The 15,222-nt window shown below is 38.1% G+C and overlaps 7 protein-coding genes across 7 annotated transcripts; 2 read left to right on the top strand and 5 right to left on the bottom strand.

Annotated features, from left to right (window-relative positions):
• Nucleotides 1-52: 52 nt before the first annotated feature.
• Nucleotides 53-1,056, bottom strand: I206_100151 (uncharacterized protein; the record flags this gene model as incomplete). Its single annotated transcript, XM_070202147.1, has 3 exons — nucleotides 53-393; nucleotides 456-953; nucleotides 1,044-1,056. The coding sequence occupies 3 exons, from the start codon at nucleotides 1,054-1,056 to the stop codon at nucleotides 53-55; spliced, it is 852 nt and encodes a 283-aa protein (XP_070058248.1).
• Nucleotides 1,057-1,109: 53 nt separating this feature from the next.
• I206_100150 (uncharacterized protein) lies at nucleotides 1,110-1,994 on the bottom strand (the record flags this gene model as incomplete). Its single annotated transcript, XM_070202146.1, has 3 exons — nucleotides 1,110-1,129; nucleotides 1,226-1,556; nucleotides 1,650-1,994. 3 exons carry the CDS (start codon nucleotides 1,992-1,994, stop codon nucleotides 1,110-1,112), a joined length of 696 nt encoding a protein of 231 aa, XP_070058247.1.
• Nucleotides 1,995-2,369: 375 nt separating this feature from the next.
• Nucleotides 2,370-4,618, bottom strand: I206_100149 (uncharacterized protein; the record flags this gene model as incomplete). The annotated part of the gene is made up of 9 exons (XM_019152952.1): nucleotides 2,370-2,426; nucleotides 2,488-2,619; nucleotides 2,711-2,963; nucleotides 3,027-3,151; nucleotides 3,245-3,480; nucleotides 3,550-3,622; nucleotides 3,706-3,822; nucleotides 3,888-3,977; nucleotides 4,064-4,618. The coding sequence occupies 9 exons, from the start codon at nucleotides 4,616-4,618 to the stop codon at nucleotides 2,370-2,372; spliced, it is 1,638 nt and encodes a 545-aa protein (XP_019015090.1).
• Nucleotides 4,619-5,093: 475 nt separating this feature from the next.
• I206_100148 (uncharacterized protein) lies at nucleotides 5,094-7,842 on the bottom strand (the record flags this gene model as incomplete). Its single annotated transcript, XM_019152953.1, has 3 exons — nucleotides 5,094-5,326; nucleotides 5,385-7,394; nucleotides 7,533-7,842. The coding sequence occupies 3 exons, from the start codon at nucleotides 7,840-7,842 to the stop codon at nucleotides 5,094-5,096; spliced, it is 2,553 nt and encodes an 850-aa protein (XP_019015091.1).
• A 497-nt stretch (nucleotides 7,843-8,339) lies between these two features.
• On the top strand, nucleotides 8,340-10,222 carry I206_100147 (chaperone DnaJ; the record flags this gene model as incomplete). The annotated part of the gene is made up of 5 exons (XM_019152954.2): nucleotides 8,340-8,531; nucleotides 8,601-8,711; nucleotides 8,781-8,861; nucleotides 8,924-9,861; nucleotides 9,919-10,222. 5 exons carry the CDS (start codon nucleotides 8,340-8,342, stop codon nucleotides 10,220-10,222), a joined length of 1,626 nt encoding a protein of 541 aa, XP_019015092.2.
• Nucleotides 10,223-10,687: 465 nt separating this feature from the next.
• On the bottom strand, nucleotides 10,688-12,592 carry I206_100146 (uncharacterized protein; the record flags this gene model as incomplete). The annotated part of the gene is made up of 8 exons (XM_019152955.1): nucleotides 10,688-10,819; nucleotides 10,901-11,066; nucleotides 11,121-11,363; nucleotides 11,412-11,647; nucleotides 11,774-11,980; nucleotides 12,056-12,167; nucleotides 12,220-12,401; nucleotides 12,455-12,592. The coding sequence occupies 8 exons, from the start codon at nucleotides 12,590-12,592 to the stop codon at nucleotides 10,688-10,690; spliced, it is 1,416 nt and encodes a 471-aa protein (XP_019015093.1).
• Nucleotides 12,593-12,970: 378 nt separating this feature from the next.
• On the top strand, nucleotides 12,971-15,068 carry I206_100145 (gamma-glutamyltransferase; the record flags this gene model as incomplete). The annotated part of the gene is made up of 7 exons (XM_019152956.1): nucleotides 12,971-13,192; nucleotides 13,252-13,449; nucleotides 13,514-13,775; nucleotides 13,826-14,004; nucleotides 14,083-14,237; nucleotides 14,287-14,498; nucleotides 14,581-15,068. 7 exons carry the CDS (start codon nucleotides 12,971-12,973, stop codon nucleotides 15,066-15,068), a joined length of 1,716 nt encoding a protein of 571 aa, XP_019015094.1.
• Between the last annotated feature and the right edge of the window lie 154 nt (nucleotides 15,069-15,222).

Genomic DNA, 15,222 nt, shown 5'->3' with positions numbered 1-15,222 from the left:
ACAATCTTTGCTCCGTTCGACTTTATTCTCAGCTGACGAGGCTAATTTCTCACTAAGCGACATGCCAAACTTCCTTACCACCCTTCCAAACACCTTTCAAGCCCTTTTCATCCCAAATACATAAATCCGCCCAACAACCAATACTTAATCCGACTTTCCTTTCAATTTCACCGCCTAGAGCTTTAGCAGGTGTATAAGTTGCACAAACGATTGCTTTAGATAGAGGTATATCAGCGAATTTCGATAAATTCGTGATTGCGTCACATAAGGGAAGAATTGATCCTGCTAAAGTATTTGTACCAGCTAATGTAATTCCTCCGTCCCGTTTCTCGATAGAGCCATCTCGCCAAGGATAAGTACTATCAGGTAAAGACGGATCTAGCATGTGCATGGCTAGCATTAAATCTTAGCATAAGCCTCGAATTTGTCCAAACTGAGAGATGAATCGCACTCACCATCAGAAATCAAAATGCAACCTTCGGGATGAGCGTTATATGCCATCGAAACAATCTGAGGATGAACATGTATACCATCAGCTATAATTGAGAAGTAGGGTCTTTCGACCTGTGCTGTCTGCTTGCCAATCTCCTTGATACTGTCTGAGGGCGTGTTGATATGATCAATTTCGCTCGAGAGCTTGGTCGAAGAATCGAGCAAGGAAGGTGTACCATTGAGGTCATATACAGCCTGCATACTCAGCTCTTCTAGCTGTTGCTCGAAGTTCATTACATTTTTACTTTCATCCTTCTTCGCCATGAATTCGACATTGAGCCAATCTTTCTCAGGATCAAGATTTTGCCCGGGTACAAGATATGGCGTAGGCTTCTGTCCTTCCTTTTTAGGCGTTGGAAATTCCGAACAAAATTTGTGAGGCATACTCGGTCTCATTGCTGCCTGTGCACAAGGATGATCAGGCAGGCCAAGTAGACCTATGATACCTGGTTCAAGGTGATCTGTATGAACATATCGTGTAACGAGTTATTCAATTATTAGCAAAAGCCCCTTGATTGACAGCAATTGGGAAACAACTGAGATCGACCTACGCATATATGGCATCGCATTGAATAAATGAGTAATCAAAGTAGCCCCTTTAGAAATACCTTCAAAAGCTAGTTGGGTAGTAGCATTACTAGAAGATCAAATTTAATTGATATTCAACATTCACTCTTTACATAAGAAAATTGATCTACTCCAAAATCTATAAAACAGAAGCGAAAGTACTCACGTATGACCCAAGCTAATTTTCCATTCATTCTAACCAAAAAAGGCATAACATCCAAAATACCTTTGATTTCAGGTGCAAGAGTAATCATCTTGATCATTTTTTCATTCTTCTTCAAATTGTCGTCTCCATACATTTCTTTAAGAGATTTTATACCATTTGAAGCATTGACGAAATTTATGGTAGGATGACATCCAGATTTACAAGGATTTATAAAAGGTCCTTCAAGATGCCATCCAAGTGATCTTGCCATTTCATCGGATTTATCAAAAAGTAAATTAGTGACTTGTTTTAGAATAGGTAAAATTGATTGATACTTTTGATTCTTTTGTGACTATATGATAAATAAGCTGATATTATCAAATCAAGCATATCGCCAAGTATCAAATAACATTTGGACTGTTCATTTGATGAGAATATAACTTACAATGATAGTAGGTAAAAAGCTCGTTATTCCAAATTCACATAATCTTTTACTCATTTTCTTTAAACCTTCTATATACTTTTGGGTATTTTCAAATTCACTTAAATCCACTCCGAATGCACCATTAATTTGAATATCAATTAATCCTGGACTAATCATTTTACCATTCAGATCAATAATCTTTATATCTTTAATCTTATTAGAAGAAGAAATTGATGGTGGGTTACAAATTATACCTGTGGATGAATCGATGTATATTGAAGTTAAAGAGGATAATTCTCCTGAAGGTAAGATTAAATATAGGTTTATTAATTGAGTATACCTTTCAGTGTGAGAATTAGTATTCATCGTTAAATTCAATCAAAATTGTGAGCAATTAGCAAAATCAAGTTTAATAAGGTGTATGTCGATTTATTTATCAGCTAGTACGGAAATATGAGATTCGTAACCATTAAAGCTGTTTTCAAAGTATCCGAAAAGATGGATATCGATAAAACATTTTCAAAAATCCATGATATCTAAATGACTCTTCCTTTGTCTCTACCTTCTTCCGTAGTTCACGGTTCCTATTCCGTTGGTGTCCCCAGTCCGACGAAATCGCAAGCAGACTAAGCGTTATCAAATTAGAATCATGTTAAATTCGATTTGTATCGGTTTCAGTCCGAAGATATTGTAAATTTGCATGATATGAAACGGAATATGCAATTTTTATCCGAAGGCCAATCATGCAGGAGGGAAAGCTTCCAAAACCAATTTCTTCTTATTCACTTTACCCATATTCTGTATGATCAATTCAGCATTTCGTTCGGATGAACGATATAGGGACAATAGAATGACTTACATTTCTAGGTATTTCTCCATCATAGATTTTCAATTTTTTAGGTAATTTATAAGGGGCAATAATATTTCTTAATTCCGATCGAAGATCTGTCACGGTTACTGATGATCTAGATGTTACTAGACATACTGAGACCTACAATTGAATGTAAGATATCAGCGAAACGGTATGGTTATCGATTATGAAATTGATAAAAGTTGGGACTAAAAAATTGTTCTTAACTCACAACTTGACCCCATTCTTCATCATCAACACCAACAACTGCACAATCTTTCATACCTTCTAATTCTAAAATAGCTCTTTCAATTTCAATTGCACTTATTTTTTCACCGCCTGATTTGATTATATCTGTTGAATTTCTACCTAATATTCTTAATTGACCTTCTGCACCGAATTCAGAAGAATATATTCCGACATCACCAGTCTTGAACCATCCATCTTGAAATTCTTTTTCAGTAACTTCAGGTAATCTCCAATATCTACATCAATCAATCAGCTCTAAATTTCCATATGAAGATAATCATCACTTGTGAAACACTCACTCTTTCGTTATAGGTGGTCCTCGTACTTGAACTTCTCCTGATATTTCTCGATCTGTAATGACTTTACCGGATTCTTCATCCCATAATCGAATCTCAACGCCTTTTAGAGGGAATCCAACGTGACCCTAGAGTTAAAACGATTTTATCAGAATTTACCCTTACGTCTACCTCAATCTCATTGAATTCGAATATGGCAGTGCAAAAAGGATGCGACTAACTTTTATCCTCTTTTCAACTTCCCATCCCGTTCCAGCGATAATTCCAGTTTCAGTCATACCGTATCTCTCTAATAATATTTGTCCACCTCCAACTCCACCAGGTTGTTCCCAAGTCTTCTTGACGCTTTCAGGTAACGGTGCTGATCCAGATACTTGAAGACGGAGATTCGAAGATGCTTTAGAGGCTGTTTTTTGTAGTTCAGGGGAGAGTCCAGAATGTGCTGCAATGAGACGGGCTTTTATCCAACATGCAACAGAATCATCAGCGATCAGAAGCATATCGTTCTTATTGATGATGTACTTACAGTAAACAGTCGGAACACCGAAAAACATGGTTATGGGATCTTGGTTATCTTCAGGTATCCATCTTTTCCAAATCTGAGAATTTAAAGTGGAGTCAATCAGCGAATTCTTCCTTCTATGAAAGGAAAGAGGCTATCAAGATAGCCTTTAGGACTTACAGCTGGACCATCGAATTTCTCCCATAATTCTACAGTTGCACCTGACCATAAAGTGGGTAATAAAGCGACAACAATCCCATGTAAATGATTTAATGGAAGTACATGTAATAGGTGATCCTATGAGTTCTGTTTCAGCTTTTCCCTTGAGGGAGTAATTCTACATCAAATGTTCCTTGACTCACACTTTGAGACCATTTCCAAGCTTCTGCTACTGCTGAAACTTGAGCAGCTAAAGCTGAATGACGAGTAACTACACCTTTAGGTCTACCAGTCTGTTTCATGTAAGTGAATTTAGCAATATACTATATAGCTGAGCATAATAGCTCCAGCAGAAATGCAATCAAATGATCGAACTCACAGTTCCACTTGTAAAAAGCATCATAGCTCTTTTATCTCCATCTAAATCTTTCAATCCTTCTAAATCAATTATATCATCTTTAAAATTTCTAACATTTTCTAAATCAATTTGTTTTATTTCACATTTTTTACCTTCTTTTTCAACTTGTTTAATTAATTCTTCAGCTCTTAATTTATTTTTTGAATCACAAATAATTAATGAAGTTTCTGAATTAATTGTCATATAACTTTGTTCAGGTAAAGGTAAAGAAGGTAAAATAGGTATAGAAATTCCATTATTTATCCAAATTGATAACATACTTAAAGGAACTAAATATCCTTTTTCACATAATATTATAATTCTTATTTCTTCTTCTTCTTCTTCATTTTCATTTTCTTTTTTCATATTCTTCAATATTGATGAGATTATTTTTGATAATTTTGAAATATCTGATAATAATTCAAAATATGTAATTGTTTTTAATTTTGGTGAATCAATTATTGCTTTTGAATTAGGAAATTCTTTTGCATATCCTATTATTCGTTTCAATAATGGAAAAGATGATAAATCGTTCATTTTGTATGCTTTATTAGGTTTTCTTTTCCCAAAGTTGAATTATGAAGAATCGATGAAGAATCTAGTTGTTTCGAAAATTAGATTGAAGGGAGTTAGATGCTACACAAACGATCGCTCAGATGCTTAGAAGTTCGTCGAATTAACTATGGACAACATCGCTGATGGTGATAATGATATGACTATGGACAAGCAAGAGTTACTGCCGACAGACTGAATCAAATGTTTAGTTCGCCGATCCGATGATTAACCCCCAAAAAGGGGAATGACCTAGTTGGCCGAAATAATCTCCTTTATCTCGGTCAAAACCGACAGAAATTTACCGTAGCTCGTAAACAACATTCATACTTTAGAGGACATACAACAAAGACGTAGGGATCACTCGTAACGCTACAATACGTATATACACTTCAAGTCTCCAAAATCTATGCGCTCATCAGATATGGCCTTATACATCTACCCGGGCGATTTCGTCAAACTATTCACTTCTCCTAGCCTCCCTTGCTTTGATCCTAAGAGCTTGCTCCTCAGCTTCACCTTTGTCATAGGTAATATTCCCAGTGGCCCCTTCAGATTCATCTCCAGCGTTGGAATCATGGTCCTCGTCTGAGGACACGAAGCTAAATGCCGGCGAATCATAATCCGAGGTAGCTGGTGAGTCGGGTGGTGTAAATTCGGAGTATGGTGGAGAGTAAGTATCGTTGAAGTCGCCTACAAGTTGATGATAAGTATTCCGGACTCATAAGACTCAAAAAGCAGAATCACTCACCAGAGTTGACCTCCCTCCAATCATTCTGCCCAGCCAGAATCCTACAGAGTTGTGATGGAAGCTGATCCCCATGTCTGATCCATACTTCGTTTTGCATCTCCTCGATCGAATTGATCTCAATTTCGAAAAGTTTGACTTTTTCATGGATCAGTCTATTACCCATTCCATCTCCCCCAACGATTTTATGACCTTCATTTTCTGCATGCGCTAGTTGAGTTAGTTGATGTGCGATATCAGCAATTGACGTACCATTGGGAGTAGTCGCCGAAAGTATGCTTCCTATGTTTCCCAAGGGCATCGGATTTGGATCGGTACCGTTACCATTGTTATTTCCCAAACGACCTTGTCCCGCCCTTCGTCTAATTTCATCTCGTGCGACTTGCTTGGTATCCTTGAAGATTACTAAAGGATCCATGGACATCGGGAGGTGTACTCGGGTATGAGGAATAGGAATTTGCGGCCAGAAATCTAATGTGGGCGATCTGACTAGCAAGCTTGCTAGTGGGTCCAAGGCGACGATGGACAGCGCTTGTAATCTTGGCGTCCAGCAGTCTACGACAAGTCGTCGAAGTAAAGGACGGACCGAATTCACCTCATTAAGACTCATCGTTGACACTGCGGTATGAATGGCATTTCGGGGATATGTCCTTACGCACGAGGATTGAGGTTGAGGAACAGACAGTGGCGTCAAGCCGGAAGAGGTCGGTGCAAGGAAAACGGAGCCATTCCGGTGGAAGGCATCGTCTCTATGATTTCGGACAGACGTATCCCAATGATTCTCGCTTTCGCTAGTAGAAGGGGTTTGAGCGGTCATCGTTATTGTCTGGTCTGTTCGATCGGTCCCAGCAACAGCATCCACGCTTGAACCTGAACCCGAGCCTCGGTCGGAGCTCTCAGTGGAGTAACCTCTCGCTCGGCCTTGACGAAATAACCTGTAGGTCTCCTCATAGTCTTCATCTCCATCTAAATGCTCTGAAAGCGAAGTCGAGTTAGCACCCGAGCTGCTTGTCAGGGCGACGGTAACATCATTCGGAGTTCGAAGTAGATTAGCAACACCGGCATGTGAGCGGTCAGCTCTGCGTCTCATGTTGCCGAAATGGTCTTGCCCCCAGCCAAAGTCTTCCCAACCATCGAGCCGAGGACGTCGAAACTGCGCCGCAGGATTCCATCCATCGCCTAGACTCGCGTTGCTAGGGTCCGCGGCGATTGTTGATAACGGGAACAGATTTACTGTGGCATCGCCCTGGCTGGTAGGCTGGCCGGAATTGAAGCTCATCGGCGGAATCGGCGGAATGAGCGCTGGGTTGAAGAAGTGGCCAGGCCCGAGAGGTGTCGGGGTAGGGACATTAAATCTCGTCGGCATACTTGTGTTTGTCCACCCAGATGGGACATCAAATTCTTCTCTTTGGTACATGGCGTCACGCCAGGCTTTCTGCACTGAGAATTCTACATCCGGGTGTGTATTTTCTGCCGGAGTGACTGGATTGGCTATAATTGATCTCTTGCCGTATCCGGATGAAGCGTACGCTCCGCCATGAGTCGCACTGATGATATCTTGCCCGTAGGGTGAATCGTACAAATTCCACAGGCGGAATTCTAACCTTGCTTTTATGGGTTTGATTGATTCCAAACCTGCAAATAGGAGCGAGACGTCTTCTGCATGTAAAAGCAAGGTATCCTTTAATGTGAATGACGTCAATTCCGGTAGAGCGCGCAGTAGGATGCGGAAGGATGGGTGGACTGTATGACGGACTGATTCAGTACTGAGGGATACTATGGGGGTACTGGAAGGAATCATGGGTGATGCTCGGATAGTCAGATGCTTGATGTACTGGCCGAGCGGAAGCTCAGTATACCTCGATGGAGTGATGATAGCAACGAGGAATGGGTCGATAGCCTTGTAGCCCAAATAAGGATGACGATAAAGAACTGGTAAAGCGATTCGAGCGTGATCTCTTGAAAGGAGGACTGGTGTAAGGCCACTTTTGAGAACGCCGGTGCTATGCCACTCTAATGTTCATGTACGAGGATTAGCTCTGATAGAGGAGTCACGGCTTATGCGTACACGCGAGTACCGCCAAGTGACGCAGGGCAAAGGGGCGGTGATATCGAGTAGGACCTCTTAGAGTGGATAAGAAAAGCACGTACGACTGGTATCATCCTCGTAGTAGATCTCGAAGATCCTTGTCCAGACTTCTTCCGGTAATTCGGGCAAATATACCATTTTCATCTTACCCTTTCCTTTGTCTTTTCTGACCACCACCATCTCTTCTTCGCTTTCTTCGCCGTCGGTTTGGCCCCTCGAGGGGGTCAAGTGGTTGGCGGGACGAATATCAGTCATGGCTGAACCGGCGTATACTCTTTTGTTGGGTGTCTCGTCTTCAGAGAGAGAAGAAAGTTGTCGTTTGATTGATGAATCAAAGGAAGAAGATGAAGATGGGGGATTTAAATCTGTCATCGGTACTTGTGAAGTCAACCGAAGATTACGACTGATTGTCATGGAGTAAGATTAGGACCGATGTGCAACCATGGGGATGTCCTCCCCATCGAGTTGATTTTATGTTGAACACGTACATACAAGCAAAGAGTCATAACTAATCTATAATGATCGTTTGAATGCGTTTTTGGGTTGATTAGCTTTAGTGGAGGTGATCAGCAATAACAAAGAATGTACGTAAATAATGACTAACCTATCATCCCTTAGCTTTAATTGTTTAACCCATTTATCACATCCCAGGTTCAATTTGATTCCGCAAATCCTTATGAGCGGCTCTGACCGCCTATTCGCCTGTTCGGGTGTTCGAGAGATTTCTAGTTTTCCAGTCAAAAAGTTAGAGCCAGTAATCTTGTTGAAATTTCATATGAAACAAGATAATTCATCACCTTAGACTGTTGGATCGTGTAATATTTACTGATACCTTCCCTATCTTTCTGGCTTATAGCCTCCCCGCCAATATGCCTCCTAGAATCCCAACTAGAGCTTTTAGTACTCTGCCATTCTCGCAACAAGCAGTGGCAAGTTCTTCGACACTTCCTCCTCCACCTTTGACCGCACCGAAATCGCATAGAAGAGCTGCTAGTCCGAGATTATCTGCTCAATGCTATAGTACGATCAGAGGGAGATCGCCGCATGTAGCTGAAGGAAAGGTGAGCTCAGCTGTCAGACTCACGGTAGTTACAATATTTGGATATAGCTGATAAGCTTGACGCCGTTAGAAATCATTTCATTCTACACCTGTTCATCGTGCTTCAGCAAAGAATCCATACGACGTTCTAGGTGTAAAGAAAGATGCTTCTGCTTCGGACATCAAGAAGTCATACTATCAGGTTAGTCATCTCGATTTAACACCGAACGGCACGGCACTTTGGCTGACTCAATTTGACCTATCTTAACAGCTTGCAAAGAAATGGCATCCTGATTCAAGTAAGGAAGAAGGAGCCAAGGAAAAGTTTCACGAGATTCAGAGCGCCTACGATGTGAGTAAACCAACTTCAACCGAAGAGGATATTAATGCTCACACATCATTCCCACCCTGCAGATCCTATCCGATGACAGCAAGCGACAAGCATATGATCGATATGGCTCAGCTTCGACTCAAGAAGGATTTGATCCAAACGGTTTCGCAAGTGGTGCGGGTGGGTTTGGAGGATTTCAAGGATTTGGTGGAGGATTTGGAGGTCCAGGTGGTAATGCAGATTTATTTGAACAATTATTCGGATCCGCTTTTGGGGCTGGAGCACGTCAAGGTGGTTCACCATTTGGTGGTGGTGGAGGAGGAGGAGCAAGATCAAGGCCTGTTAGAGGTGATGATTTAGAGGCTTCAATTTCTTTAAATTTTTTAGAAGCTTGTACTGGATCAGCAAAGAAAATAACTATAACTCCTGTTGTAGATTGTAAACCTTGTTCAGGTAGTGGATTAAAAGCTGGTGAAAAGAAAAAACAATGTTCAACTTGTAGAGGTACAGGACAACAAACTTTTCAAGTTCAAGGAATGTATATGGCTTCTACATGTCAAGCATGTGGAGGTGCAGGAGAAACTATTCCAAGAGGATCAAGATGTGGTGAATGTGATGGAGTAGGTAAAATTAAAGAAAAAAAATCAATTGATGTTGAAATTCCTGCAGGAGTTGAAGATGGAATGTTAATTAGAATACCTAATCAAGGTGATATGCCACTTTCATCTTCTGGACCACCTGGTGATTTATTAGTTAGAGTTTCAGTTAAACCTTCAAATGTATTTAGAAGACAAGGAACAAATATTTATCATGATGCAAAAGTACCTTTACATGTTGCTTTACTTGGAGGTATAATTAGAATACCAACTTTAGAAGGTGAAGTAGATGTTAAAGTGAAAGGAGGAACACAAAATGGTGAAGAAGCTGTATTAAAAGGACGAGGTGTAAAGAGTGTTTATTCTACAAGAGGAAGAAATGAAAGAGGTGATTTAATTGTTGGTTGGAAAATTCAAATACCGAGGTGAGCATTTGTAAGAGATATTTTTGCACAGTGCAAACCGCTAATAAAGACTACTAGATCACTCTCACCAAATCAAAAGAAGATATTACAAGCTTACGCAGATGACGTAGAAGGTAGACCTACCAATATAACATTTACATCTCCTTCATCAAGTGAGTATAAATCAAATCACAATTTCGAAAAACCTTATACTCCCAAAGCCAAATCTACTTTTACTTCCTACACCGAACCAAATTCAACAAAGAGGGAAACTATAGATCCTTATGAGAAAGAAGATGGTTCAGCAGGTGTAGGAGGTAAAGTAGCTTCTGCTGTAGGAGGAGCAATAGGTTGGCTTGAAAAATTATTAGGAAGGCGGTGAGCTTTTAAACATATAGGAATTGGTAATTGACAGGTGTGTTTCTTTTCCTTTAGGTTCAGAAGTTGAGGTCGAAAATAAGCTTAATCCAACGAAACAGGATCAACAAGCTATTCCAAAGGTAGAAAATCAAGTTCAAGATCAAGTTGAAAATGAACCTGAAGAAGAGAAAAAATCGGCTACTGGATAGATCACTAGAAGGTTGAAGGGGTATTTGATTTCATACCTGGCAAATTGACTTTAAATCACTTATAGGATGCGTAAGACATATTTAAAACACACAACTCATATTATAGTTCATTTGGGCATATTGAGTAATTTGAAAATACATTGCATATGCATTTGAGTTAAATATATATTAAGGCACAAAGATTGATGATATTATACAACATGAGGTTAAATTATAGAAATGACGAATTATGATAAGAATGAATATGACATTTCAAAAGAAGTCAAGATTTATCATTTTTAAGTTTGTCCTGCTAATTGAATTTTTCTAGGTTCAACATCCGATATTTTTGGAAAACAACCTAAACCATTTTGAGTAGGTTTCATAATTAATTGACGATGTGAATAAGATAAAAAACCACGTATTAAACCCTATTTCCAACAAAAAGAAATTAGCAAAAATTTCACTTTTTAAAATGATTAAAGATTAAAAGAATGAAAATTAAAATTTACATGATCAATTAAACTTGAAATTATACAAATTATATCTTCTAATTCAATTGAACCATCTTCAATTTCACCTGTATTTAAAAATGTTTTATGAACAGCTGATATGAATATCCAAGTTGGACATTTATTTTTAGGTAAAGATGAATCAAATTGATGATAAAATTTTAACCTAATGTGTATATCTTCAGCTTGTAACATGTTGAAACATTAAAAATGCGCTTACGTTTGCCTAAATAGGTTTCTCCATAATAAAATTTCACCTCTTTCGTATAATATTAACCATATTGATCTTTTTCTGAACCAATCTCGATTATTATCCAACGTTTTACGCCATAATGGTATATTCCCAGTTTTATATGCATGAATAAGGGGTAAAAACTCTGGTAAATTGTATTCGCTCAATGTGTTTTCATTAGGTATTCGACCAAGTAGTATCTTAACAGCGATAAGACGTATTATGATTGATCTATCACTCATCAGCTGGATTTGTGAAAATGACCACAACTAAGCTCACCTCCGTTGTTTCCATCCTTGTTGATCTTTCGGTACCATACCCCAAGCTTTATCTAACCAATATTTCGCCTGTCTGAAATCAAGTAAAACCAAACGTATTCTTCCTCTCCAATAGTAACTCTGACAGATTGTTGTGGATGTTATGTTCTGACCTCTAGCTGTTAAACGTTTATTCTCATGAGGTGAAAGTGATTCGAGTGTACGTGATAGTTCGGCGGATTGAGAATGAAGTTTACGCTATGACAGTAATAGACAGTGATCAGTGGGGGTGTATATACTCAATCCGTATCGACAAGCGAGGAGCAATCATTTGTTCTTGTTGGTACGCTCAAGTGCAGGAAAATCGAAAGAAAAGACGCTCACCTCAGCATATATCCTGAACAAAATAATACTCAGATCCCAAATGATATCTCCTACTAGATATTGTTGATTGCTATTCGCATTCCAATCTGATTCGCTCGTAGTAGTATTCGATATTTGTAACGACCGTTCAATCACTTGTCGAGTGGAATCTCTGATCGATCTAGATGATTTCGGGTGTCGCAAAGGTAAAGTTGAGAGTAAGGCGGCCTAGGTTCGATGTTAGTTCAGTCGGCCAGTGAGACGGGTGAGAGTTATTTATGAGTGAACATCTCTCTTACTCACGTGGTTTGAAACCTTGACAAGACTCTTCGCTAGAATCACCATAAGAGGATTCATGAATGCATGTATCTGTTGTCCATCATTATTGGTCATGGCGTATAACTTATTCGCTTCGCTAAACAGGATATCAGCTGAAACGCAAGATGCAGAAAACCATTTAAGCTCACTTGTAGACACTTGACAGGCTGCTGAAGCTTGAGTACGCTTCATCAACCGAAGTTGAGCTAGGTATACCTTGTACATTTTTCAAGATAGCACTGATGAAAGTTGCCAAATTATCTTTAATGTCATTTCCTATAAATCCTAATTGTTGAGTTACGCTTGATGAACTTATACTGCTCTCGGATACCTACAGACGGGTTATCAGTGTTCGGCTGTGGAAGCGTTACCAGACCGACATACAGTGGACAAGGCTTGCCGCAGCGGGCCGAAGAAGGGATGTTCAGCTGTTAATGGTATCGAGGTGAGGAGATTTTCTGCTGAGGCGGTAACGAAGCACTGTGAGATGTGAGTGATAAATGTTGAAACAAGCGAAGACATTGCGTCTCAGATTATAGTTGGAGCGATCCCGGGTTAGTGATGTTCAAGTCGGTTACACTCTCATTAAAGTAGCATTCAAAATTGTTGCAGAATGATAAAAACACAAAGGTTGAGATGGCAGCTGAATGTTTGAAGTGAAAAGTGATGACATCGTAATTATCTCTGTGCCACGTGGTCAGGCTCAGTGCCTGAAAGTCGAAGTCGGTTCGGGTTAATCCGATAGTCCATGTCTCATAGGTATCGAGAGTCATCCGACCAGGTACTCCGTATGTGGGCAAGCGAATTGAAGTACTGAGATGGCCTTGAGGTGTTGACTCGTAATCTGTATCAAGCAATCTTGTCTCGTATTCTCTCTCCCAAGCTCTTCATGTATATACGATGGTCCTCTCCGGTGCAGTAACGAGCGAAGATACACGAGCAAGTGAAATCGGTACACAAATCATTTCAGCCGGAGGAAATGCAGTAGATGCTGTAATAGCAACTATAATAGCTATCAATACTTTATGTCCATATCATTCTGATTTAGGTGGTGGTGGATTTGCAATTTTACGTACAATTCAAGGTGAATATAAATCTTTAAATTTTAGACATACTGCTCCTGTAAGTTTAATTTTTCTTCTTTCATAAATCAGAAAAAGTAACGATTTTGAGGATAAAAGGGAAAAGCCGATTCAGAATTCTATAAAGATCCAAATATTTCTACTTCAATAGGTGGATCTTCAGTAGCTGTACCAGGTGAAATAAAAGGTCTTGAAGAATTACATAAAAATTATGGTAAATTACCTTGGGAAAATTTATTTAAACCTTCTATTGAATTAGCAGAAAATGGTTTTGAAGTTAAACAGGATTTACATAATGTAAGTAATCAAATATCTTTCCCCAATAGAACAAAGAGAAACTGATAACCGAGCTTTATTATAGTTTATAACTGCCGCATGTAATCCACCTGGATCAACTAATTTAAAAGGTTCATGGATGGAAAATGATCCTTCTTTTTCTTCATTATTTATTGATAATCAAGCTATACCACTTGGTTATTTATGGAGAAGACCTGAATATGCAAAGACTTTGAAAAAATTGGCTAAAGAAGGAAGTGAAGTGTTTTATAATGGTGAAATCGCTCAAGCAATAGTAAAAATCGTTAATGAAAAAGGAGGATTAATGACTCTTGACGATTTGAAAAGTTAGTCAAATGTTTAAGAGTGGGATTTAGCTGATATTTTCGGGGAAAAGATTATACAGTTGAATGGAACGAACCGATATCAATTGATTTAGAAGATTATACAATATGGTCTGTACCTGCTCCTGCATCTGGAGCTATTTTTTTATCTGCTTTAGGGATGTTGGATCAATTTGAACATAAAGGAGAAGGTAGTATAGAAGATTTACATATATTGACCGAAGCCCTGCGAGTAAGTACACTGTTGACTCGGATGATTCTATAAGTAAATTCATATGACCTGAATCAGCTAATCTTCAATTTCAACTAGTTGGCATATGGTCAAAGAACATTATTAGGTGATCCCAATTTCGTTCCCGGTTTAAAAGAAATACAACTTTCTTGGCTTCAACCGGAATCCATTAAAGAAAGATCAAAATTAATTACAGATCAAACTCATCCACCAGATTATTATAAACCCCCAAAGTAAGTTTTAGCTTTGTAGTTGAGGATGATTTGCTAATTCAAAATTCAGAGTTGAAATTGTAAATGATAATGGAACTTCAAATATAACAGTAGCAGATTCTAATGGAATGGTAATTTCAATTACAACAACAGTAGGATTAGGTTGGGGTTCACGTATAATGGTTCCAAATTTTGGATTTATTTTAAATGATTCAATGGATGATTTTTCAATAAAAGGTAGACCTAATGGAACAGGATATGAACCTCAAATTGCAAATTATGGTAAGTCATTTTCATTTTTTTTTTTAAAAAAAAAGGATTAATTAATGGAATTAATTTTAAATTTACGAAAATTTGTTTTTAGTTATTGGAGGTAAAAGACCATTAAGTTCAAGTTGTCCTTATATTATAAATTATAAAAAAAATAAAAAACCTTTTGCTTCAGGTGGATCAGCAGGAAGTTCTACAATAATTTCAACAAATATACAAATTGTTAGAAATTTATTAAAATATAAATTAAATAATTTTAATGCAATAGATTATTTAAAATTAAATAGATTACATAATCAAATTTTACCAAATTATACAATTTTAGAAAAATCTTCAATTCATCAAAATATTTTAATTAAAGGATTTATAAAAGAACAAGAAATTGAATTAAAAAAAAAAGGTCATAATATTAAATGGATTGAAAAAAATCAAAGTTTACCTGTTTTAATTAAATTTGATTATGATTCAAATTCAAATTCAAATTCAAATTCTAAAGAAGAACAAGTAAAATGGCAAGTTGCTGCTGAACCTAGACGAAATGATACAGGTGGAAGTATTTTTATTGCTCCAAAAGAAGATTAAATTGTAAAAGCAACAAGATTGTAAAAGGTTGTGAAAATTGTACAAACTCAAATCAAGATTGATAATGTCTTCAATGAGCTATATGCAATCACTATCTTATGCATGGTATTTTAATGATTCTTAAGAGATGAAAATCTATAGATTTTTGTTTTTC

Source organism: Kwoniella pini, chromosome 1 (assembly GCF_000512605.2).
Source record: "Kwoniella pini CBS 10737 chromosome 1, complete sequence".
Taxonomy (NCBI): Eukaryota; Fungi; Basidiomycota; class Tremellomycetes; order Tremellales; family Cryptococcaceae; genus Kwoniella; species Kwoniella pini.
This window is presented reverse-complemented; position numbering and strand designations above follow the sequence as displayed.